The 26,021-nt window shown below is 44.4% G+C and overlaps 1 protein-coding gene and 1 pseudogene across 3 annotated transcripts in view; one reads left to right on the plus strand and one right to left on the minus strand.

Moving 5' to 3' along the window:
• Window positions 1–469: 469 nt before the first annotated feature.
• The window catches only part of NHEJ1 (non-homologous end joining factor 1), an 82,356-nt gene continuing 56,804 nt past the window's right edge, over window positions 470–26,021 (plus strand). The window contains exons 1-5 of one of the 3 annotated variants that reach the window (XM_072813154.1): window positions 470–593; window positions 4,760–4,936; window positions 5,521–5,733; window positions 13,012–13,150; window positions 13,739–13,797. In XM_072813154.1, the coding sequence (XP_072669255.1) occupies window positions 4,760–4,936; window positions 5,521–5,733; window positions 13,012–13,150; window positions 13,739–13,797 (588 nt within the window). In that variant the 5' untranslated portion in view covers window positions 470–593. Of the gene's footprint in view, window positions 594–983; window positions 1,228–4,759; window positions 4,937–5,520; window positions 5,734–13,011; window positions 13,151–13,738; window positions 13,798–26,021 lie in introns of those variants that run through there. The other 2 variants (XM_072813155.1, XM_072813156.1) reach the window with 2 other exon arrangements.
• LOC140625679 (proteasome maturation protein pseudogene) lies at window positions 3,928–4,512 on the minus strand (annotated as a pseudogene).

Here is a 26,021-nt window from a genome sequence, read left to right on the forward strand (position 1 = left end):
TGGGTGAAGACCCCCTCAAACAATTTGAGTGCTAGCGAGGACCAGAGAGACTATCTAGTGAATTTCAACCCCCTCATTTAAAAAATTTATTTGTAAGGATTGTATTTGTTTGAGGGGAGAGGGGCAGAGGGAGAGGAAGAAGCAGACTCCCTGCTGAGCAAGGACCTCGGAGGTGGACTTGGGGCTCGGTCCCAGCACCCTGAAATCATGACCTGAGCTGAAGGCAGACTCTTAACTGGGCCAGGCATGCGCCCCTCCTCATTTAAAAAAAAAAAAAATTGAAAAAAAAAAAAAAAAAAATTGGTTGGACAGGTGCGGGCGGTAAGTGTCCTGAGCTGCCGACAGGGCCACACCCGGGGAGCCCTCCCGGGCTCGGTGCAGGGCCCTCTTCCCGCGCCCGCGCGCCTCCGAGGGGCGCCGCCCCGCTCCCCGAGCGCTCCTCCCGCTCCCCTGCCCCGAGCCCCAGATGCCCCGCCCCCGCCGGGCCCCGCCCCCGCCCCCGCCCCCCGCCCGAGAGGCCTCCACTCTAGGCCTTTGGGTTGGCGCGGGCCGGCCTGCAGCGGGGAGGCCGGGAGCTGTCGCGGCCGCTCACGGTAGGCGGCGTCGGGGGACTCGGGGCCGGGCCCGGGGCGGGGCGGCGCGGCGAGGGGCCGCCGGGACCCCGCGGGCTCGCAGGCTCGGGCTGGCGGCCCCGGAGCGCGGCGGCGGGCCTGCGGGGCGGGGCGGGGCGGGGCGGGGCGGGCGCGGGAGCCGCGCGTGCGCAGCCCGCCTGCTGGCGGCGAGGCGGGGCTTGGGGGGCCGCCGGGCGGGGGGCTCCTCGGTCCCCGGGGGCGGGCCGTCGGCTTCGTCACCGCGGGGGGTCCCGAGCCGCGTCCCGGGGCCGCCGGCGCTGTGACGTGCAAAGGCGGACGGCGAAGGCCCTGGCAGCGAAGGCGGGGGCGACTGCGCCGGCCGGGCCCCCGGGGGTGGGGGGGCTGCGTACCGGGCGCGAGGCTCGGGCCCCGCCGCAGGGAGGGTGCGGCCCCGCCCGCGCGGTCGCGGGCCGGCTGCCCCCTGCAGGATGGTGAGGGAACTGCGCCGGGAGCGGGCCCTCTGCGTCGTGCAAGAATAATAAACGGGTGCGTGTAGGTAACGTGGCGGGTACGGACGGCCTTGAAGGGAGAAACAGGACGCGATGCAGAGCCTTGGACTCAGTGGGACGCGCTGGGCGGGCGCAGCCAACGCCAGGTCTGGAGCTGAATGTCTCAGACCTTCCTATGGGGCCTGTGGATCTCGGGCACAGTTTTAAAAAATTTTATTAATTAACTTTTAAAATTTTATTTTTATTAATTTTTAAGTTTATTTTATTTGAGTTCAATTTGCCAACGTATAGCATAACACCCAGTGCTCATCCCGCCAAGTGTCCCCCCCAGTGCTCGTCACCCAGTCACCCCCCCCCCACCTCCCCTTCCACCACCCCCTTGTTCGTTTCCTAGAGTTAGGTGTCTCTCATGTTTTGTCACCCTCACTGATATTTTCACTCATTTTTAAATTCTTCCCTCGCAGGTGTTTGGGTGGCTCAGTGGGTGAAGCGTCTGCTGTCAGCTGGGGTCATGATCCCACGGTCCTGGGATTCAGTCCCATATTGGGGCTCCCTTCTCAATGCGGAGTCTGCTTCTCTCTCCACTCCTCCCCCTTTTTTTTCTCTCTCGAATAAATACATTTTTAATTTTTTAATTTTTTAAAAAATTTATTCATGAGAGACACACAGAGAGGCAGAGACACAGGGAGAGGGAGAAGCAGGGAACCTGATGCGAGACTCCATCCCTGGACTCTGGGATCCTGACCTGAGTCAAAGGCAGACGCTCAACCACTGAGCCCTCCAGGTATCCCATTTTTAAAACAAATAAATAAACTCCTCCCCTGTCCCCCAAACAGGACCAAAAAACAAACAAAACAAAACAAAAACACAACCCCACAACAACAAACAACCCAACCAATTCAGTTTGAGGGTTTTGAGCTCCCAGGCTTTCCAAAGTGATGGACCAGGGAAATCAACCCAATTTGGGCCACTCTTAGGGAGCACCCTGCAGAGTCCTACAGGGACAGGCAACCTCACTTGTTCCCTGAATCTGTGACCTTTGGCAATGTGGAACTCTAGTGAGGACTGGCTTAATCATTCCAAGATCTCCTCCCCGTGGGAAACGACTGTCGTCCCATCCTCCAAACACAAGGTTTTGAGGCTGCTGCAAATAAAAATCGCTGTACATATTTACTTTTCACCCAACTACGGGCTGCACACATGAAGTTTTGTTACAGGGCCATACTTCAAAAGCTAAATTATGGTTGGAAGAATGACTGGAGGAACAGAACTATGCTAGATGTGTGAATGAAATGCAAGGAATTTCATTCACTTTGTATTTATAGACTGAAAAAATGAAGAGAATGGTATCACTCTGCCCCCTGCTTCCCCCCACACACAGAAAAAATGACCAAACTTCCTGCAAAATAGCCATAGTCACTAAATATCTACTAGGTTAAAACTACAAACATAGTCGCTGAAGTAGAAAAGTTGGTTTCCAGGATTTCCAGGATGTACAGCAGGGCATGATGTTGTCCATGGCTGTACTTGGGTTGGAATATGGGGGATGAGTGAAGCCGACTTTAATGAATTGTTTCTATCTCTGTGAAATGCTGTGTCTTGTGTTTATGACTTCTTAGTCATCTAGGTTCTTGAAATGGGATTTGGGGCTTTTTTTTGTTTGCTTCTGGACACAGATTATTAGCTCTTTATTTGTGTCATTGATTCCCTTCAGAATTTGACATAGCTATGGACCTCTTCGTCCCAAATGGCTATATGCACGTCTACACAGATTTTGCTGGTAATTCCAGAAGATTCACATGCGTAGGCTCTAGATTAAGAATCCCTCTTTTCCGGAATGTATGTATCTATGTGTATATAAATATTTAGAGAATATACATACATATACATACAGAGAGAGAGAGTGTGTGTGTATTTGAAAATCTGAGATTTTCTGGAGTTTTATTTCTAGATAATGATCAGATAATTTAAATTTCCTGCTCACAACACTTATGACGATGTTTTATAAGACAAGAATTATATCTTCTAGAAGTTCTGGGAAAGGCTAGCGTTGGCATATTTATTAGGGATATGGTAAAGAATGGTTTAGGTTTCCACATTAAGTTATATTGTTAGAAAGCAGAAATACTAAGACTAATATGCTGAGGCTTAACCACTATAGAAGAAAGACATTTTATGCCCTTTAGGAACTTAATTTGAAAAATTGAATTCTTTTTTTTATAGTGAAGATTTATTTTTAAATAATTATGGAGTTTGTTCAGGGATACATAGTGTGTACATGAATATTCTAATTTTTTCAATTTACTCACCTTGTGATATATAAATCTATGCATTACAACAGTGTAATCAACATATGCTGGTTGATTTTTCATTTTAAAGACAAGACCAAAATCAAAACCTGTGAACTTATTACACTTTTCAAACTGAAAGAATCAAATAGCTAGCTACAATTCTAAAGTAGCATCAATAAATTCAGTATTTTTCTTGTAAGTATCAACAGGCTATACTGAAACAAGGTAAAATATAAATACCCTACTCTGTACTTAATTTGAAGTGTTACCACTGAAATCAATTACAGATGTTTATTCTGAGATGCTACTATGAAGGTTGTAGACTCAAATGCTGATAATGGTAATCAAAGTTAAATTTATGGGATACCCAGAAAACAGGCTGGATTGAAACCTGTACAATTTTAAAATACTCATTAACAACAATTTTTGAAAGACACATAGAAGGCTACTGTTTTCATATAAATTGGGAGTTTTAAAATCATCTCCTTTTAGTGCTTCAATAGTCACATGGCCATAAACCAAAGACTAAATCATTTCAAATGATCACAAATACTATTTAGGCAAAAATTCTCATGTGTCAGTACTTTTAATGTTGTATACATCAAATTATAGTAAAAAGATGACTATAAACAACATGCAGCCCTGCTATTTTCATGAACGGCACAACAGATTACAGTGAACCGAGTTTATATTCCACCATCAAGTGTGGTTCTCCCGTTAGTTCACTTTGTGATGGGTCATTAAGAATATCTTCAAATCCAATAGTCTCATCATTACCCCTTAAAATATCCAATGAAAGGTTTGAGCTTGCAAGAAATGGAAGACGCTGAACCTGCTGCACTGCCTTGAATTCCATTTGTAATTTTAGTGGAGCAAACAGACCCTGGAGTTTCTTAGTGTAGAAAAATTCATTTTATCTTGGTTGAGCTGGAAATTTTTTTCTGATAATTCGAGAGGATGACTGGGCAAAAGTTCATTTTTCACACAAGGGAGACCTTTTCGAAGAAGATAATGCTGTTCAAAAGGTCCACTTGCTGAAAGTTCAGTAACTGGAATACTCTCCTTCAGCTGAGATCCAAGTCCTCTGGCATTCATCTTCACTTGCTCTGTGAACAGCCGCTCGGCCCTATTACTGTCGCCGGCCCCGCTGCTCACTTCCCTGAAAAATTGAATTCTAAATAGATTTTTCATAGCCAGGAGGTAGTAAGGTGGGGCAGGAGATGGTGTGTGTGTGTGTGTGTGTGTGTGTGTGTGTAAAATGTAAATCCATGCCTTCCATCTCCTTAGGGAGGAGTCCTTCACAAGACTTATTTGATATAGAACTGTTTAAGTGGTACCCCATCCCCAGACTGTGGGGCCACTTTCCTAAATTAAGGCTTTTCTGCAGATGAAGGAACTGGAGCAAGGCCTGTTGATGCAGCCATGGGCCTGGCTACAACTTGCTGAGAACTCCCTCATGGTCAAGGCTTATATCACCAAGCAGGGGTACGCCTTACTGGTTTCAGATCTTCAACAGGTGTGGCATGAAGAGGTGGATGCTAGTGTGGTCAGCCAGCGAGCCAAGGTAAGTTGAAGAGAAGTACTGCTGTGGGGGCGGTGTGGATATAATTTCTCTTAGTGAGGGTTGGGGTGTATTCACATCAACCAGCTTGTGGGCTTGTAGGTGGCCAAGGGAGGTCAGATCAGGTTGAGACAATTCCAGCGAATGGCCTGCCCTTCCACCTAAAGCCCTGGGATCTTTCCATATTTCTGTCCTTGTTTGTTTTTTGCGCTGCCCACAGTACAAGGTAGGATTGTGAAGTAGGCCAGTTGCTCTCTCTGTGTTCTTCTTTCCTCTTCCTGTTTATTTTTCTTAAAGATTTTATTTATTTATTTATGAGAGGCACAGAGAGAGGCAGAGACATAGGCAGAGGAACAAGCAGGCTCCCCATAGGGAGGGACTCGATCCCAGGACCCCGGGATCACCACCTGAGCTGAAGGCAGATGCTCAACCACTGAGCCACCTGGGTGCCCCCTCTTCCTGCCTTTTTGTCTTCTCTTCATCTCCACTGCGCTGTCTTCATGTTAGCCAGAGTTTTCCTTTACTGTTGAGGGGAGTCTGTTTCCTTGTTACACCCCGACTCCATACAACTCCTGCTGTCTTTTTAGGAGCTGAACAAGCGCCTGACAGCTCCACCTGCGGCTTTTCTCTGTCATTTGGATGATCTGCTTCGCCCACTGTTGAAGGACACTACTTTCCCCAGCGAAGCTATGTTCACCTGTGATCATGTGGCCGAGGCACTGATACTACGGGTGCGGAGTGAACTCTCTGGTCTCCCCTTTTATTGGAATTTCCACTGCATTCCCGCTAGCCCTTCCCTGGTGAGTGTAATTCAAGTGTGGAGTGGGGAAGGGGAATGCCAGCTGCTTCAAGATGAATCTTTAGGTGTTCTTATTTTTGTGTGGATTCCACTTGAAATTCTTCTTCAGTCAGAACACTTTCCTTGATTAGACAGAAGGCAAAACAGATTCTCGACTGGTACATCTTTTCCTTGCAAAGGGAGCAGGGTTTGGGTTTACCTGCTTTATTGAGCGTCTTTAATATTCAACATTTATTAAGCATCACTTTAGGCTGGTTGTTAGGTGTCCAGATCTAAAACAAATAGCCTATTCCTGGAGTTTATAATCTAGTGAGAAGATAGACAGGAAGCAGAATAAAGTATGGTAAATTCTTTGGTTGAAGTAAGCTCAGGATGAGTGAAAGTTTGAAAAACCTTTTTTTGAAGAGAGTTTTTTTTTTTCCTTTAGAAAGTGGAGGGGGAGGGGAAGAGGGAGAGAGAGAAAGAGAGAGAGAGAATCCCAAGCAGGCACCATGCCCAACAGGGAGCCCAACATGGGGCTCAATCTTACAACCCTGAGATCATGACCTGGGCCGAAATCAAGAGTTGGGTGTTTCACCGACTGGGCCACTGAGGCACCCCATTGAAGAGATAGTTTCTAAGTTGTGTTTTGGAGATGAGGAGGGGATAACTGGGAGAAGATCAGGTCAGTCTAGGCTGGAGTGCATTTTGAGAGGCAGGGAGATGTATAGGTATGGGGCAAGGGAGGGAATTTCATGACTGCAGGAAGTTGTGGGAAATGAGGTGGGCATTTTGAAGAATTCTAATGAGTTTGGATTTTATCCTTAAGGCAACAGAGATTCATTGAAAAAGTTTATTTTATTATTAGAAAATATTTAATTTATTTATTTGAGAGAGTAAGAGCCAGAGAGATCAGAGGGAGAGGGACAGGGAAAAGCAGACTTGCTGCTGAACAGAGATCCCAGTGTGGGGCTTGATCTCAGGACCCTGAGTCATGACCTGAGCTGAAGGCAGACGCTTAACCGACTGAGCCACCCAGGTGCCTGCATTGAAAAACTTTAAGCAGGGGTTTAACATGATCCAGTTCAGATCAGTCTGGCAAAGGATAGAGTACGTGCCAGTGTTAGCTACCTTTCTGAACATTTGTCATTGGATCCTAATGACTATCCTGCAAGATAAGTAGTATTTATTCCTTGTTTTCAGAGTAGGAAGCCAAGATTGAAGGCAATGTGTCCAAAGTCATCTAACTTGTAAGTGAATGAGCTGGAATTTTACTCCCAGGGAGGTCTGATTCGAGAGCCTATTTTCAAGGACTAGGATGATAATGTCTTCTGCTTACACAGCTTTCTAGGCTTCCAGAGCTTTTATTTTTTATTTTTTTAAAGATTTATTTATTTAGTTATGATAGACACACACACACACACACACACACACACACACACACACACAGAAGCAGAGACACAGGCAGAGGGAGAAGCAGGCTCCATGCTGAAAGCCCGATGTGGGACTCGATCCCAGGACTCCAGGATCGTGCCCCGGGCCAAAGACAGGCGCCAAACCGCTGAGCCACCCAGGGATCCCTCCCAGAGCTTTTATTAGAAATTAGTTTGACATGGGAGACACCTAACTCTGGGAAAGGGGTAGTGGAAAGGGAGGTGGGTGGGGGGTTGGGGTGACTGGGTGACGGGCACTGAGGAGGGCACTTGGCAGGATGAGCACTGGGTGTTATGCTAAATGTTGACAAGTTGAACTCCAATAAAAAAAATTAAAAAAAATTAGTTTGAGAGAGACGCTGGGGTGACTCAGTGGTTGAGCATCTCCCTTCAGCTCAGGTCATGATCCTGGGGTCCTGGGATCGAGTCCCACATTGGCTTCCCCACAGGGAGCCTGTTTCTCCCTCTGCCTGTGTCTCTGCCTTTCTCTGTGTCTCTCATAAATAAATGAGTAAAATCTTTAAAAAAATAAATTAGTTTGAGAGTAAACAGTAAGAACTTGTTTGCAAGAATTACTGCCACTGGTCCCTTCCACCCTTTTATATAAACAGAGCTGTTTCAGTCAGTAGCATTAGAGGCCAAGGTCTTCTATGGGAGGCCTAAGGGTGTAGGTTTATCAGCAGAAGCACTTGAAGACAAGTGGGCATCATTTCCTATATCCTTTCTTTAGTTTTCCTGAGGTCATGTGATCTTTTGGCACCAACGGAGTGGATGGGACCAAGTATTTTTGAGAAACTGTTCTTTGGTGGATTTCTTTTCTTAAGATTTATTTATTTATTTGAGAGAGAGAGAGTGTGTGTGTGTGTGGTTGGGAGGGACAGGGCGAGGGAGAGAGAGTCTCAAGCGACTCCACGTTGAGCACAGAGCCCAATGCGGGGCTTGATGCCATGACCCTTAACTGAAACCAAGAGTCAGAGGCTCAACTGACTGTACCACCCAGGTGCCCCTCTGGTGGAGTTTTGATTTGGAATCCAGTAAAGGTGGACTTGAGTGCTTGGAGAACTTCTCATTCATCTCTGAATTTCTGAGGTCCATCAACAGTGTTTAGCAGATAATAGTTTTGATCTGTTGATTTTCGTGAAATTTTTTTGTGCAATTTTCCATCCTTTAGATAGTTTACCTCTGGTTCAAATCCCTGTAATTTTTTTCTAAGTAACACCAGGGGGCACTGTTCCCTCAATAATGCTTGTTCTGGAACCAAAAAAAAAAAAAAAAAAAAGTGTTCCGGGAGCCCTTGGGAAGTCCTAGCAATAGCTAGTCTCATTGTGCATCACACAGCCCTCGAAATTCAGAATAGTGAGATTGAGAAGGTAGTTCTAGGAGGGTGATGGGCTCTGATAGTTTTTTTCCCCCCAAATTAAAAGGAAACTTGTATAATGATATTATACTAGAAAATAATATGTAAAGGGAAAACGAGCTATTCTAGGCAAATTCCTCTAATTGGGCAGCCCCAATAAGAAAAGAAGCTTCAGTATTGGGGAGACCATTGAACAATTGGTGAACAATTAGGCTTTAAGGTAAAATAAAATATGTATTATTATAAAAAAGAAGACTACCAGCCCAGGGAAACCCCTGAGCCTGAGGAAGCTTTATAGGGAAAAAGTTAGAGCCAGCGGACACTGTCAAGGATGTAGGCGGATACTATTCCAGGCTTGTGTGTGTGTCTGTGAGGTCACACAGTCATAATTTTTGTTTATTACTCATTCTTGTGATAGTTTTTATTTCATTTTTTTTCAATGAGTAATTCATGCAAAAGGCAAACATTTCAAATAGCATTAAGAAAGGGTCTAGAGTGAAAAAATAGGTCCTTCTACTCCACCCTCTAGTCTGTTATTTTCCTTCTTTAAAGCAACTACTGATACCATCTTCTTGTGACTTCTTAAGGAAAGCTATACGTAGGTTTGTGTAGATGTAAGTATGTGTGTACTCACACAATCAAATACTTATCTGGGCGTATGGATGCCTTTTCACAAATGGCAGCATACTATCCACACTATTCAGTAGCTTGCTCTTTTCACTTAATTATAGAACTTAGAAAATATTTGTAACAATCTGCTTGGACAATCTGCTTTAATATTCTTTAATGGTAACATAGAGTTTTATTTGATGGCATATATCAACTTGTATTGAATCGATACACTACTAGTAGATACTTAAGTTGTTTCCATTCTTTTGCTGTTACACATAGTGGCTACTCTTGTATTTACTTTTCCTACGTGTAAATGTAAGAGTAACTTTCTAGCAATGGAATAGTTGAATCAAGGAGTATTTGGGGGCTCCTGGATGGCTCGGTCGGAAGGGCGTGCAACTCTTGATCTCAGGGTCGTGAGTCTGAGCCCCACATCAGGTGTAGAGATTGCTCAAAAAAATAAATAAACAAATGTAAAAAAAAAGGAGTATTTGTATCGTTAATATTGCTCACAATAATGCCAGATTGTCTCCCAGAGAGCTTGCACACCTAAACTCCTACTAGCCATGCAGGAGAGTAAGAGAATACAGCGTGTGGTGTGTTCACGCTAAGATCTCAAGGCTGTGCAGGATATCATGAAATATCTCAAGCCTCGGATTTCTGCTTTCTAGCCCATTTCCACTTCCAGCCAGCTTCCTTCATTCCTTCTTCCTCCTCAAAAATGAAGGAGTCCGAGTATGTGCTCGCAATGACTTATCCAAGGTAATACAAATCGAGTGGTGGAGCTGAGTTACAAAAGCATGTGTGTTCTTCCTGCCACACAAAAAACCCGTTGTATTACCTTGGATAAGTCATTGAATTTTTATGAGACTTGGCTTCATTATTGATAAAGAGGAGGCACCAGTCCCAACCTTACTATGGAATCCTGGGGACTAAATACGAGAACATACATAGTAGTACTTAGCTTCAGCATTACTGTGGACCTTTGAGAACACATACTCGGACTCCCTAATTTTTCTTTGAAGAAAATAAGGACCGTGAGAGTGCTTGGGATTAAGCCATTTTCACATCTAGATGCTCTCAGAGCCAGGGCTAGAATCCAGATGGAATTTCCAGTCTGTTGCTCTTGTCACCATATCCAAACCTGATAGGATTCATTTTGGGATTGATAATTGCCATTCAGCTCTCCTGCCTCTGACTGTCAACATTTCAATGGGAAATCTGCAGATGTCAGGGGCGGGGGGGTGGGGGTGGGAGGGTGTTATAAATAGATTTCCTCTGGAAAAGATTGACAACTCCTGCTTCTGTATCTACCACACTTCCTGACCTCCTTAACTCTCCTGAGAAATTTGAGAGCAGAAGCCTCATGGGTTCACAGCATGTACTAGGCACATAGTAGGTGTCTGTTGAATTGGCTTGTGGAATCGCACCTCTTCATATATCATCGTCTGCAAACGAAGGGGTGGGGGTCTTCCTGACCTGAAGTGCTTCAAGATTTTTCCTTGAAAATCCTTGAAGTATCTGTGGATTTGCTTTGAAATCTATTACTTCAGCCACATGACTTGTCCTAATTAATTGATCTAAGCATGCATCTAACTTGGGAATGAGTTATACCCCAATGATTCAGAGTGGTGTAGTCCAATTCTATGAAATTATTTGAAAAGTTGAGATATTTACTGATAAAAAGCTAAATTATTTTTTCTTTGTTGCTATATAGACATTGGCGTCTGGTACATAGCTTCGGGTGCCTGGCATGGCATTACCTTATTTATTTATTTATTTATTTATTTATTTATTTATTTATTTATTTATTATTATTATTTTTAATGGTAGTCATCACAGAGAGAGAGAGAGGCAGAGACACAGGCAGAGGGAGAAGCAGGCTCCATGCACCGGGAGCCCGACGTGGGACTCGACCCCGGGTCTCCAGGATCGCGCCCTGGGCCAAAGGCAGGCGTTAAACCTCTGCGCCACCCAGGGATCCCTACCCTATATATTTAGATACAGCATTGATTAAAAGCTGTTTCTCCTTATGTTTCCTGTTTATTTACCACCACTCAAAGAGATCGCTGTTAAGGTGGATTCCCAGAGAGAGGCTGGTTGTCACCTTTAGGAGTTTCTGTTATTTGAGGGCTGCCGCCAGAGGGATGGTGATGCTGCTTGGTTACCAATTGCAATTACTTTCAGTTCAGCCCCTCTAAACACGGACTTGCTTTCATACAAGGATTCACCTATTTTTCCACTATTCACCTCGAACAGGACAAAACCTAACAAAATAGTTCCTAGGAAAGAAGGTTGGGTCTGGAGCAGATGAATTTCCCCAAAGCAGAACTTCTGCTGCATTTTGAACAGTACTTGGAGGCTTCAGTTTATCCTTAGGACCTGAACTGGGAACCAGGACCAGGTTGGGATGTGCTGCATGATGGGAAGAAGTGACTGGTGTTTCCAGCTCCATTTGACTTCTGGCCTTCTGCTCTGCATCAGCCCCCCTGCATTTATTGGGTCCTGGTGGTGGTACAAAAGCTGCTGCCTCTCGCCTGTATCCCCCTCACCCCAATCTCTTCTCTTCTGATCTGTCCTTAGAGAAGCGTAGGGGTGCCTATAATATGGCCAGTTGGCCAACTCTGGCTTGCTGCCTATTTTTCTGAAGTTATGTTGGAAACCCACTACCCTCATTTATTACATGTTGTCTATGGGCATTTTCATGAAGTAACAGCAGAGTTGAGTATTGTGACAGGGACTGTATTGGCTGTAGAGCTGAAAATATTGACTGTCTGACCCATGCAGAAAATGTTGCTGACCTCTGATCTCGGGCCTTTCTTTTTAATGTTTCCTTTAGCTCATCTCCTTGGGGAATGTGAAGGAAACCCTGATAGCATCCTTTGGTCACAAAGAGATTATTGATTTTATTTATTTATTTGTTTTTAAAAGATTGTATTTATTTATTTATTTGACACAGAGAGAGAGTACATGCACAAGTAGGCAGAGCGGCAAGCAGAGGAGAGAGGGAGAAGCAGGCTCCCTGCTGAGTAGAGAGCCCAGTACGGGATCATGACTCTCTGAGCCAAAGGCAAAGACAGACTCTTAACTGACTGAGCCACACAGGTGCTCCGAGATGATTGATTATAGTTATTTTCTTTGGCTAAGGCTCTTTTCTTTCTAAGGCTACTGGATACCTTGTGTAGGTGAATTAGGTGATTATTCTATATAGGTATATGTTGTTATATGAGAACAGCATCCTAGTTGCACAGCAGCATGGCTATGCTTATGTCCTTCTTACCTTGTTAAGAGCAAGGTGTGCTGGGCCAGTTTCATCCTTCCTAGGCTGACCTCTTGGTGACTGGCTGGCTTCTGTTCCGATGACCTTAGACTTTGCTGCATTTGTGGGAGCAGATCGAAACTCTCATTCCGGACTATCATCAGCCCTGAAATGGCTTGTAAGCAGTGGCTGGGTCTAATTTCCAAGGCTTTCTGCTCTCTGTTGACTTTTGTCTTCTGTTATGTGCCAGCTAGCACACTCTTTTAACTACACCTACTTTCCTGAAGCCTACTTGGATTTTCTGCTTTTGTTAGTCTCTGCAGGAGAGTTGGAACAACACCTTTCTCTTATCAACTCTGTTACAACCTTCTCTTTAAATCACCACTCTGGGCTGTCTATCCATGTGTTCTCCTCTCTTCTTCCCACCCTTTTATCTACGCTACAAAGAAAGCCCTCGAACTTCTTTCACATACCTATTTAGTTACTGTATTTTTATAGCCATGTAAATGGATTGCTTGCTTATGAAACTGTAAGTCCCTGTGAAAACATATATTTTTCAGTATTTTTCTAGTTCCTAATATAGTGTTCGGGAGTACTCTGTAACTGTCTGTTGGCTGATTGATATCTCTTCCATGAAAGGTCTCCCAGCATTTGGTTCGTCCTCTCATGGGCATGAGTCTGGCCTTGCAGTGCCAAGTGAGGGAACTAGCAACCTTGCTTCGCATGAAAGATCTAGAGATCCAGGACTACCAGGAGAGTGGGGCTGTGCTGAGTCGAGGTGAGAGGGCATTCTTTGGGGTGTTGGGTGGGGACTGGTACAGGTGGCCAAAGGGCCTCAGAAAATGGGAGAGTCATTTGCATTAGAGGTGTGCTTCCCTGAGGAGGTGCTGGGTACTGACCATAACTGGAGACTTGAGGCTGGGTGATACTTATCTCTGCCTTGATGACCCAGCTGGCATCCAAGTAGCCAAAAGAAACTGTAGCTGAGTCCAGCCATTGCCCCAGGCAATGGCAAGGAAAGAGTTTGGAAAGGGGCCAACAGTTGTGCAAAACTGTACGAGGTCAGCACAAACATAGGGTGGGACCCTATGAAGCATAGCTCCAGCTTCAGAATAAAAATTCAGTTCGACCTTCGTCTTTGTGGCGGGATGAACTCCTAGAGCACATGCTGCCACTGAACACATCCTGTGTTGCTAATCACCCTCTCCTCCTCCTCTGTTTGCTCACACACTCATCCCTTCTCCCACTGGACTCTGGGTGTTACATGTTTATGCTCCCTACCAAGAAATCTTGGGCTCTGTTTCTTTTCTTCTCACAGGCAGAAAGCTCATCCTAAGACTAACATTTCTTTTCTGTATTATTACAGATCGGTTGAAGACGGAGCCATTTGAAGAAAATTCCTTCTTGGAACAATTTATGGTAGAGGTAGAGTATACAACAATAAGGATTTTCTTTCTCCTTGTGCACTTTTGCTTTATTTTCTTTCCAGGTGCCCGAGTAGTGACTTGTGTTTTGGGTGCTAGCTGGTTTGCATGGTTGGAGAATCCTTTCTCTGCAAAAGTTGCCTATAGAAAATCTGTTAAAACTTGAGATGCATGTGGGGAAGATGGGGTGAAATAGGGGGCAAGACTATGAAAGGCAAAAGTGGGCTGGTGAACATTTGTAAAAACATCTGTGCTAACGTACCTAGGAGTTTCATTTAGAATTCCCTAACCTTGGAGAGTTTGGTTGCCCAGTCGATCAAATTTTTGCTTGTTGAGATCTGATCACAGGTCTGGATTGTGGAGCAGGGTGGGGGGAGGAGTCATCATGACTTGCCCCTCCAACATCCCACAGCAGAGGAAGGTGAAAAGCACAGGGTTACCATTTGGGAACTGTCTTGTGGGCACAGTAGTCTGTGGAAAATCACAGTGTTTATACAAGGGGACTGGCAAAGGAATGAATGGGGAGTAGATAATTGTGGCCTGTCAGAAGCTCCTGCCTAGGTTTCTCTTCTAAGGATTGAGCTTGGCCAAAAGAAACATCTATTAAACGGCAAACAGGGGAGTATTAATAATAGTGACCTTTGATAATACCAGTCAATATTGATTTTCTCCTCTCACTCTTTTAGGACTTGTTGGTTGTACAGTTAGTACCTTCGTCTTATTGCCCTCTTTTCTAATTATACACATTAACCAAGCTGGTACTTTACTATGTAAGCAAATAATGCTATTATAATATTGTGTTCTGTATAGATTACTCGTGTTTCTGTCTTGTCATCTAGGCTACTTTGTAAACTCCTGGTGGACAGGGACTGTGACTCATATTTCTTTTGAACATGAAGTTAGTATTTTTCGCAGGGCTAGGCAGAAAGCAGGTGTTTTTGACTTGGAACCTTCTGTTCTGCCTCTGTGCAGTGGCTGAGCAAAGACGCCATCGTGCTTGGGGTCTTAACAGTGAGAACCAAAAATGCAAGTTGAGTGCTCAAGCCTATCTCCTGAAGCAATCTAACTCTGGAGAAGAAGGAAAGCATGCACTGTGAAGTCCTGAGGCAGAGTAGATTTCAAGTCTTTATGGGGAAAGAGAGCCCCTTACACCTGGACTTGCACAGAGATTTCCTAGGCCATTTTTCTGTCGGAGAGCTTCCTCCGTCTCTAAGTGTAGGTTTTAAGGAGGTTAATGCAGGCTGAGGATGATATGCTGATTCCCTGTCTCTGCCCCTTAGTTAAATAATACAAGACTTATTCTCAGCCCAGCAGAGAGGTCCCTTCCTGATCTGGTGCCTGCGTACCTATCCAGCTGGGTTTCTTGAGATTTTTCTTTATAAACCTTAGGCTTCAGTCAGAGAATGGCTTTGAATTGCCAAAATGCCTTCCTCTCGCCTTTATGTCTTGGCACACATTGTTTCCTTTATCTATAATGCCCAATGCCCTGGCCTTATCTACCTTGTAAACTTCTATTAATCTTTTAAGTGTCAGCTTTGGCTTCTTTGAGAGACCTTTCCAGACTCTCCTTGTAAAGATAATCCTTCTTCCCTGCTGCTATAGTACCTTGGTTCCTACCTCCGTTTTATCACATAGAACTTTGTGATATTACTGTCTATAGGTCTTCAAGACAATGCCTTTCTCCTCTGTTGATCTCTGAAAACCATCTGAGGGCAAGGACTGCGTTGCATGCATTTCTATATCCCCGGGGCCTGAACATAGTGCCTGGGAGTAGTAGATTCTCTGTAAGTTTGTGGGTGAAGATGTTACTAATTTTGTGCTAGGGGGAGTCTCATGAAAATTGGGGCAGTGTGGCCTGTGGATATGGTGCTGCTGTGAGACCTAAGTTTGGGGTCTTCAGTTATTCTCCTGCTTTATTTTGCAGCTTTGGATAAATTAGTACTTCCAGAGACTCTGTTTTCTTATTGCAAAATTGGAGGCTCACCTCTTCCATGCTTTTGGGGTAGGGGCAACCCTGCAGAGTCGAATGAGAAAGCATAGAATCCTGGTGCCAGCCCGGGGAAGAGTATTACTGCATTGGAACCAATTACCAATTACTTCAGAAATACTGGTCTCTTAAGTCCTGGGTGGATCACACCCAAACCACATAGACGTACAGAATTTTACATATCTGCAGAGGATCTGAGAGACAAGTAGCTATAGCTTTCCATTTCACAGACTAAGAAATTGGGCCTCAGAGAGGTTAAGTGACTTACCTAAGGTCATGTCGCTGTAGCTGTATGTTTAGAGCCTTCCTACATTTCTTGTCTGGGATCATCTCTATTTTGTTTTGCCACTCTAACTGGTTGTACACACCAATTAAAGGATGGTTAAGGGCTAGGATCATGGGGAATTATTGTGACCTCTGGGATCACTGCATCGTCCTCTGGGATCACCAAATGTTCTGCATAGCTGCTAGAACCCATTTTCTAATGGGACTGCAGAATTTCTTATGGCCATTGCATCTTTTCAGTTACTCTGCTTGTCTGGGGTCCTACAAACAGGACACAGAAGGGTCATGGGGTCACCTAAAACAGCTGAAAGGATGTGCCATCAAAATAAGCAACATAGGAAGATAAACAAACCAGGGACAGAGAGCTCGGGGTGAAGGTGCAGGGGGGCCAGGGCTGATGTCAGAGGGCCACGCGGTCAGTGCCTGGGGTCTGTTTTTCCTGGTTCTAGGCGAGAGGCTGGAGAGATAGGGCACAGAGGGCAGTAGGACAGGGAGGTTTCTAGGATACTAAGGCCAGGAAAAATATTTAAGGGTTGAACAGAGGTTACATCTTCATATTTAGTTCTTTTGTTTTTCCTCCCCTACCCCCCGCTTTGAGCCTTGGATTTCTCATTTCCAGGGAGCCCAAGGGGGCCAGTTGATGGTGGCCCGACTGGAGGGGGAGTGCTGGCAGTGTTCTTCAAGTTGACTGGACGGGGTGGCTTCAGGCATGATTTTCATAGAGGGAAGATCCTCGTAGAGAGCATCTCCTAGGACTGGGAGCTGGGAGGCACCGTTAGGAGTAGGAGATGAGTCAACGAATCAGGGACCATTACTGCAAGGCAGTAGGAACCGTGTGAAAGAAGTTTAGGAGGATCAGGCTGGCATGGCCTTCTCTCACTCTGGTCCACTGGAGGGAGTTCCTTCTCCCGGCCCCATCCATGCCTCCTCCTCTCCATCTGGTTGCCATCAGGCTGTGTGGCTGCTGGCGGGCTCTTTATTTATTTATCCCAGTGTAATGGGGTGAGGAGGGAGCTGGCCTGAGGCTGGCATTCCGAGGCCATGCCACTGAGCCACAGGCGGTTTGCATGGGTGTGTGAGTCACTGGGGCTGCATGCTGCTCAAACCAGACGCGGCCAGGCTCAGGGACAGCAGGCAGCCCAAAATAGAGCCCCGCCCTCTGCAGCTGGCAACCCCTGGCCAGGAATCAGCCCTTGACACCAAAACCTGAGCAATTGCATGAAGTTGGCTTCTTTCAGTGAGGGTGGGGGTGGGGGGGGCACTTGACAGAGAGATCCTCTCCTTCCCTGTCTTCAGAGGAGTGTATTCAGCACAATAGTCCTTCCCACTGATGCATGCCTTATACGATTTAAATTAATCTGTTCAATCCAATACCTTCAGCAGTTTCTATCATATACTTATATGACTATAGTGACATTGATTTGACTCAGCATCCTAAATGTAGCCACAGCCTTTGTGTCCTGTCTAGTTTTAGTACTGTCTTCATTCCCTGTCTGGTTGCAGCCTGTTGCTAGAGCAGATGCTTCAAGTTGTGACGATATTCATTGCTGCTCTTAGAAAGCTGGAAGTTATATCAAAGCCGCCCTGGGAAGAGGAGGAGGAGTCCTTGAACCTGGAAATTGCTTGCTGTCCAGTTGAGTTCATTCACGGACAGCTTCTGCTTGGTTTCCTTGGCTGGCGTTCCATTCTTTACCTGCTCCTTAAATGTTAGTGTTAATTCAAAATTGTGTCCTCATCCACTTGTCCTTCTCTCTCTGGGTCATCTCATCCAGACCCCAATTTGAACTGTCACTATTATACCACCAAGTGCCAATTTTATATCTCCCATCATGCAGCCCATATTTCTTTCTGCACATTTGATGTTTCTACCTGGATGCGTCCCACATTGTACTACCCTAAACATGTCCAAAATAAGCCACCCACTCCCCCTCTTTCTCTTCTGATATTCCTAATCTTGGAGAATCCTACCCGTATCCATTCAGCTTTCTAAGCCAGAAACTTGGGAGTTACTCACTTTTCTCTTTGTCCTTACTTTCAAATCCTACTTGTCAACTATCTTTTGAATCTGCTCCTCTCTAATCTGGTGTCTGTTGCCTTAGAATAGCAGCACCCACCCGACTCACCCCACAATTGAATTTGTATTATGTCAGAGTGATCTCTTTGAGACAGAAACAGAAATCCAGTTGCTTAAAGCCATTTAGTGGTTCAAACTCCTTGCATGGCACACAGGGTCGTTCATGATTTGGTCCTCTTGACCTCTACAGCTTGATCCTCTGCCACTTTCCCAAATTGAAGTCCTGATGCTTATTTATTCCTTGACCAGTGTGCCTGGGATTCTCTTCTTTCTTGTCCTCACGGCAGACTCCTGTTCAGCTTTCCTGACTACACAGACATCATCCCTTTTGTGAGCTTTCCATGACCATTTCTCCTTTCCTTGGTCTGTTTTCCTTGCTGGCACAGGTACACTCTCCTGCTGTTCCCGCCGCCTCCTGTACTGACTGACCTCTCCCATAGCATTTGGAGGACATGGAACGAACAGGATATGGGAATGAAAAGGAAGGATGGGGAGGCAAGGAAAATTGAGTTGGCTGATCTTTTCTCATTTAGATTTTTCCTTTAGAAGACTTGTTAATTCCTTCTCCTCAATGTTTTCTTGATATGGCTTCCATACTGCAACACTCTCCTGTTTTTCTTCCTACTTCATCGGTTGCTCCTTTTCAGAATCTCCTGCTGGTTCTTTCTCTCCCTTACCTCTTTTTTTTTTTTTTTAAGATTTTATTTATTTATTCATGAGAGACACAGAGGCAGCGACACAGGCAGAGGGGGAAGCATCTCCATGCAGGGAGCCCGATGTGGGACCCGATCCCAGTCTCCAGGATCACACCCTGAGCCAAAGGCAGGCACTCAACCATTGAGCCACCCAGGTGTCCCCCTACTTTTTTTTAAAGTAATCTGTACACCTAACGCAGGGCTGAACTTACAACGCTAACACCCCAAGATCAAGAATCGCATACTCCTCTGACTGAGCCAGCCAGGTGTCTGTCCCTTACCTCTTAATGTTGGGGTGCCTCAGGATTCAATCATTGGTGCTCTTTTTTAACTTTAGTGATCTCATATAGTCCCATGGCTTTAACTACCACTTTATTGACAAATCCCAAATTTAATCTCTACCCTTAGACCTTACCTCCAAACTCTAGACTGTCTGCTTGATATTCCCATGTGGAAGTCCAACAGAATCTGAAACTCTACATGTCCAAAACTGAACTTCTAACCTTACCCCCAAATTTGTTTTTCTAACAACCTCCTTCCATCTTAGCTGATGGAAATGTCACCTTTTCATTTGCTAGGGCCACAAACCTTAGAGTCATCCTTGACTTCTGTCTTTTTCTCATATCCCACATCTAGTCCATCAGGAAGTCCTGTTGGCCTTCAAAACACACCCATAATTTCACCTTTGCTGCTGCCACTCTGGTCTGAGCCACAATTGTCTCTTTCTTGCATCATTGCAATAACCTCTTTATTGGTGTCTCTGCTGCTACCTATGCCCCCTTCTGGCCCATTACCAGCAAAGTGATCTTATTAAAATACAGATCACATCATGATACTCCCCTGCTCAAAGTCCTTCATTAGTTTACATTACACTTCTAGAGTAAAACCTAAAGGCCTTTACAGTGGCCTACAAAGCCCTACGTGATCTGGACCTCATTACCTTTCTGATTTCATCTACCACTTTCTCCTTCCTTTACTCCATTGCACCCACACTGGCCGCTTGCTGTTTTTCTACCACTTTCTAGCACCACTTGCCTTTAGTCCTTTATGCTGCCCATTTCCTCTGCTTGGAATGCTCTTTCTTCAGATATTTGTGTGGCCAAGTCCTTCACTTCCTTTATGTCTGGATTAGTTATCTATCGCTTTATAACACATCATTCCAAAATGTCATGGTTTAAAACAACAAACAGTTGTGGAAGGTCAGGAATTTGGAAGCAGCTTAGCTGGGTGATTCTGATTCAGGGTCTCTCATGAAGTCACAGTCAAGATGTTGGCTGGGAATGTGATTATTCTGAGGCACTGGAGAATTCACTTCCAAGTTCTCTCATGTGGCTGTTGGCAGGAGATGCTGTTGCCCTGTAACATGGCCTCTCCATGGGGTTTCTTACATGACATGGCCCTGCCTTCCTCCAGAGCAAGTGATCCAAAAGACAGGCGAAGACTGAAATGGAAGCTGCAGCCTTTTTATAACCTAATCTCAGGAGTGACAGCACATCACTCTCTTGTGGTGATCTCTTCATTAGTAGTGAAGCACTAAATGTAGGCCACATTCAAGGGGAGGGTAACTAAGCTCCACCTCTTAAGGGGAGGTGTGTCAAAAATACAATACATGGTTTTGTTCAAATGTTACCTTCACAATGGAGTTTACTGTGAGTATCCTATTTAAAATCATAAGCCACATCCTCGCCTCTCTGCACATGACTCTAATTTTGATTTTTTCTATAGCATTCATCTTCCAACATACTATAAAATTTCCTTATTTCATTATGCTCATTGTTCATGGCATCTTCCCCCTGTTAGAGCTTGTAAGCTGAGCAAGGACAAGGATGGATGTTTTGTGCCCTGGTTCATCCAGAGTACGTAGAACACTGCCTCTACACACAGTAGGCACTCAGTACATATTTGTTGAATGGATGAAGGAATCTTAGCTTCCCACTCTTCTTTATTTTCCCTATCTTATGAATAGGCCATGAAATGATCACCCTGTTGGTAGTCTGAGACCTAGATAGCCCTACTATAAATAGATGAGTAACCTAAGGAGAGAATTGCTGTCAGATTGCCATTCATTCTCCCACCTGCCTGTTTACTGGGATATAATCCCAATTTTGGGATGAACTATAAACCTTGAATCTTTTATTACTGAAATCCCCTAAAACCTCTCTTTTAGACCCAGTTCAGAAAGCAACTATCTGGGATCCCTGGGTGGCGCAGCGGTTTGGCGCCTGCCTTTGGCCCAGGGCGCGATCCTGGAGACCCGGGATCGAATCCCATATCGGGCTCCCGATGCATGGAGCCTGCTTCTCCCTCTGCCTGTGTCTCTGCCTCTCTCTCTCTCTGTGACTATCATAAGTAAATAAATAAAAATTAAAAAAAAAAAAAAAAAGAAAGCAACTATCTCAGAAACCAAAAGAGTAAGAACCTACCAGGGCACCTGGGTGGCTCAGTCGGTTAAGTGTCTGCCTTTGGCTCAGGTCATGATCTCAGGGTCCTGGGATTGAGCCCCACATCAGGCTCCCTGCTCAACGGGGAGTCTGCTTCTCTCTCTCCCTCTGCCCCCTCCCCCCGTGCTTGTGCGGGTGCTCTTTCTTTCTCTCTGTCTCTCTCTCAAATGAATAAATAAAATCTTAAAAAAAGAAAAAGAACCTACCAAAATCCTGGAAAGAACATTAGTCATACAGCCAAAAGCAAGTTAATTAGTTTCCTCTTTCCTCAGTTTTTCCTCTCCCTGAGCTGCCCTGCCACCATAAGCCCGTTATTCAATATGTAGAGGAAGACACAGGACTCAGCATAGGTATTTTCAGTATCCCCATGGGCATCATGAAGCAGGATAAATCTAGGGGCATGAGACTGTCCTCCGTACCATCGTGTGTGTCAGTACTCTGATCTAGAGAAACTTACAGTTAATTCATTCTTCCGGTAGTCAGCATGGTGCATGTTCTTGTGGGCATACGGGGGATGATAATATTATCATCAAAGAGCTCGCTGTGCTTAATGAATGATAATAGGGGCTACAATAGTGTAGTGATTGGAAAAAGCTTCCTGCAAAAGGCAGGACTTGATCTGGACTTCTATGTTTGTTTGGGGTTTTGCTAGGGAACTAGGTGGAAGGCATTTTAGCTGGGAAGCACATGGGCAAAGGATGTAAAGTCATAATGAGTGGGTGAGGATTAGCAGAAAATAAGGTTAGCAAGATGATAACTCGAGGCCAGGTTGTTGGGGAGCCTTAAATGCTGGGCTGGATGATTGGTACTTTATTCTGAAGGTAAATGTATTTCAGCTTTTTTTTTTCTGCCAGTAATCCATTTATTTGCCTGTTTCAATCCAGTTATTAACATCTATCATTACACGCAGTGATTCTCAAACAGGCACATTTCCTAGGAAGGAGATGGGCACTTCCTTCTCGCAGTTATTAATTACTGTTATAGATAGTGGGAAGCCGTGGAAAGTTTTGGCTGGAGAACTGACATATGAAAGCGATCTTTGGCAAGATTAGGCTGTCAGTGGTATGCCTATGTGAGCTGAAGAATAGTGGTGCTATTGACAGACTAGGAAAATCATGGGTGGGGCTCAATTAAATCTAATCTTGGGCATACAAAGGAATGGTTTTCCTTATTTAAAACACAAATCCACCAGTATTTGAGCTCTGGAATGAAAATCTCCAGGGAGGAAGGGATGGCTGCATATGTTTCTCAGCTATATTTCTCGGGAATTTTGCCTCCTCTTTGGGGTTTTCTCAATGTGGTTCCTGTAGTCACCATTGAGCCCTGCTACCAGGGGTCACCACCTCTTTTCTTTTTGGCCCCAGAATATATTAAAAGGCTTCTTTCTTTATATTCCTTTTATAAAACGTTATAGGGGCTTATGCTTTCAAAAGAAAATTTATAAAAAATCTGAGGGCAAACAAAAAGGAAATCAGGATGAAAATTCAAATGGGATAAAATTACTGATATCCAAGAGATGGATTTCTGATGCTGGGAATCCTTAATAGTGGAGATCTTCATTAACTTCTGAATTCTCGTATCCTAAAAGCCTCAAAATCAAGTGTTTACTAACTCAAATGTCTAAAGGGGACAGACATACAATATAAATATGATATCTTATATCAGGCTGGATATAATACAACATGTTTTTGGGGGTCTGTGGAAAACTGAATCGCACATGCCCCCCTCTATCTAGACCCAAATAGGTTAGCACAGTTGAACAGACACTGTTCTGGGGGCTTGTGTAGTTTACTTCACTGAAAGGAAGTACCAGCTCCTTCTAAAATGAAAACTGTTTTTTATTTGTTTGTTTAGCTCCACAGAATTCACTGTTAGTCGCTCGTTTGGTTTCATTCTCATTTCCAGTCTGAGAAATCCACTTAGTTCAGAATTGAATTCTGAGGCAGAAATGCTTGAGATCTTATTTCTGGCAAACATCTAGCCTTCTTAGGTGTAAACTATCAGCTTCTTGTACCTCTGGAGCATTTTTCAGTGATTCACATAGTTGAGTCTCTCTCCTCTTCCCTTAGTAGAGGATGGGTTTCATAAAAGTCCATTCATGACATGACAATTAAACAGTGTTTTAGTCTATTAAAAAATGGTAGCTTCTATATAATCAGAGTTAATTGAAAAATATAAGATGAAAGTCTTTTTCACATACATGTTGGATTTAAATTGATTATAGGACCTGTAAGTGGGAATGCTCAGGAAAGCACTGACAAAGTAGCGCTGAAGTTTTGGTTGAGAAAACCTTTAGAAATAGAGAGATCTGGGAGTGTGCTGCAGAGGAGAAATATTTGAAGTCACAAGAATGGACACTTTTTTTTTTTTTCCCCCTGAGAGGAGCACAGAGAAAAGAACAAAAGTCCAATGATTGAGATTTGGGGAACAATCATAATTGGAAGGAGTAGTAGGAGCCAGTGAAGGAAGTGTGAGCAGATAGGGGAATCTGAACAGAGTAATAAATTAGCCCAGAAAAGGGAACAGACATCTGTGCATGTGCCAGACATAGTTGCCAGGTGCTTTATCTAACTTATAACTTTTAATCCTTACAGCAAACCTATGAGGTTGGTGATATTATTCTCATTTTAAAGACAAAGAAGCAGAAGCTCAAAGGCTAAGTAGTTTGTTTCAGGTCAGCTCACCTGATTTGCTCTTATTTGTCTTTACTCATGTCTCGTGTTCTTCCCATCACCCAGAGAGTGATCCACAGCACCACATGTGGGAGAGAGACCAAGGAGAATAGGCGCCTGCCTATCCTAGGAAAGACCAGTAGACAATTTGTGATCTTGGGCAGTATCAGCAGATTTCAGGCAGCTAAAGAAGGATCCATTGATAAGGTAATGAAGACAATGAGTTATAGAACTCTCACCAGAGTGGTTTCATTATGAAAAGGAAGTGAGAGCTAGCTGCTGAGCTAGCAGGGCCCGAAGCAGAACCCCTTCTAATGATAGGAAGATGCATGTGTGTTTGAAAGCAAAGGAGAAGCCATTGGAAATAGATAAATGTAAGCTGGTGGAGGGAGAATGACCATGTGAGAGCAGGGAACTGTGGAGTTGGATGCAGTGGGAGAATTAGTCCTTCCTCGGAGATTTGCCAATGGCATGAGGGCACAGGCAATGTTTTGAAGCAGACAACTTGATTTCTGCCTATGTCCCTCCTCTTTCCCCAGGAGATGTAGCCCTTTCTTTTTTCTTTTAAGATTTTTATTTATTTATTTTTGTGAAAGAGAGAGAGAGAGAGAGAGAGAGAGTGCGAGAGCGCGTGTACATGCACGTGAGCATGAGCGGTGGGAGGGGCAAAGGGAAAAGCAGACTCCCCACTGAGCAGGGAGCCTGATTCGGGTCTCCATCCCAGGCCCCTGGGATCATGACCCGAGCCGAAGGCAGATGCTTAACTGACTGAGCCACCCAGGTGCCCAGCATAGCCTTTTCTTTTCTTTTTAAAAATTTTTTACAAATAAGATTTTATTTATTTATTCATGAGAGACACAGAGAGAGAGAGAGACAGACAGACAGACACAGGCAGAGGGAGAGGCAGGCTCCCTGCAGGGAACCCAATGTGGGACTTGATCCCAGGACCCCAGCATCTCTACCTGAGCCAAAGGCAGACGCTCAACCACTGAGCCACCCAGGCATCCCCCGACATAACCTTTTCATTCAAGAATTTTTTTAAAAGATTTTATTTATTCATGATAGACATACAAAGAGAGAGAGAGAGAGAGAGGCAGAGATACAGGCAGAGGGAGAAGCAGGCTCCATGCCGGGAGCCCAACATGGGACTCCATCCCGGGACTCCAGGATCATGCCCTGGGCCAAAGACAGGCACTGAACTGCTGAGCCCCTCAGGGATCCCCGTCATTCAAGAATTTTAAAGTCCTTCCTAAGGGCATTTAATTTTACTTACTTAAAGAATCAGATGATTACATGATTTTTCTGTTAATGACCAAAGTAGCAAAACTGACAGAGGTGAAAATATCAGCCATGTTCTTTCCATCTTCTGAACCCCCATGTCACTTTGTGTCTTTCCTGTCATTTATCACCACATTGCCTTGTAGATAGGAGTAGTCAGTGGTTGTACCTTAAAGGTCTTGGTGTTAGAAGAGTCTCTCACATTGGTAAATGTTGTCTCTGGTTATAGAAACAAAGAGGGAAAACCAAAGTACCAAATGACTTAGCTTTAAGTTTTCCTGATCTGTTGGCTTCATAACTTATTTCTTAAACCTTTCTTTTTTAAAAAATTTAAATTCAATTAATTAACATAGAGTGTATTATTTACTTCAGAAGTGGAGGTCAGTGATTCATCAGTTGTATATAACACCCAGTGCTCATTACATCATGTGCCTCCTTAATGCCCATCACCCAGTTACCCTGTCCCCCCACTCCTCTCCCCTCCAGCAATGCTCAGTTTGTCTCCTATGATTGAGAGTCTCTTATGGTTTGTCTTCCTCTCTGATTTCGTCTTGCTTTATTTTTCCTTCCCTTCCCCTATGATCCTCTGCTTTTTTTTTTGTTTCTTACATTCTACATATTAGTGAGATCATATGATAATTGTCTTTCTCTGATGGACTTATTTTGCATAGCATACTACCCTCTAGTTCCATCCACATTGTTGGAAATGGCAAGATTAATTTTATCTATCTATCTATCTATCTATCTATCTATCTATCTATCTATGAAAGACACGGGGGGGTGGGGCAGAGAC

The sequence above is a fragment of the Canis lupus genome, chromosome 36 (assembly GCF_048164855.1).
Source record: "Canis lupus baileyi chromosome 36, mCanLup2.hap1, whole genome shotgun sequence".
NCBI lineage: Eukaryota > Metazoa > Chordata > Mammalia > Carnivora > Canidae > Canis > Canis lupus.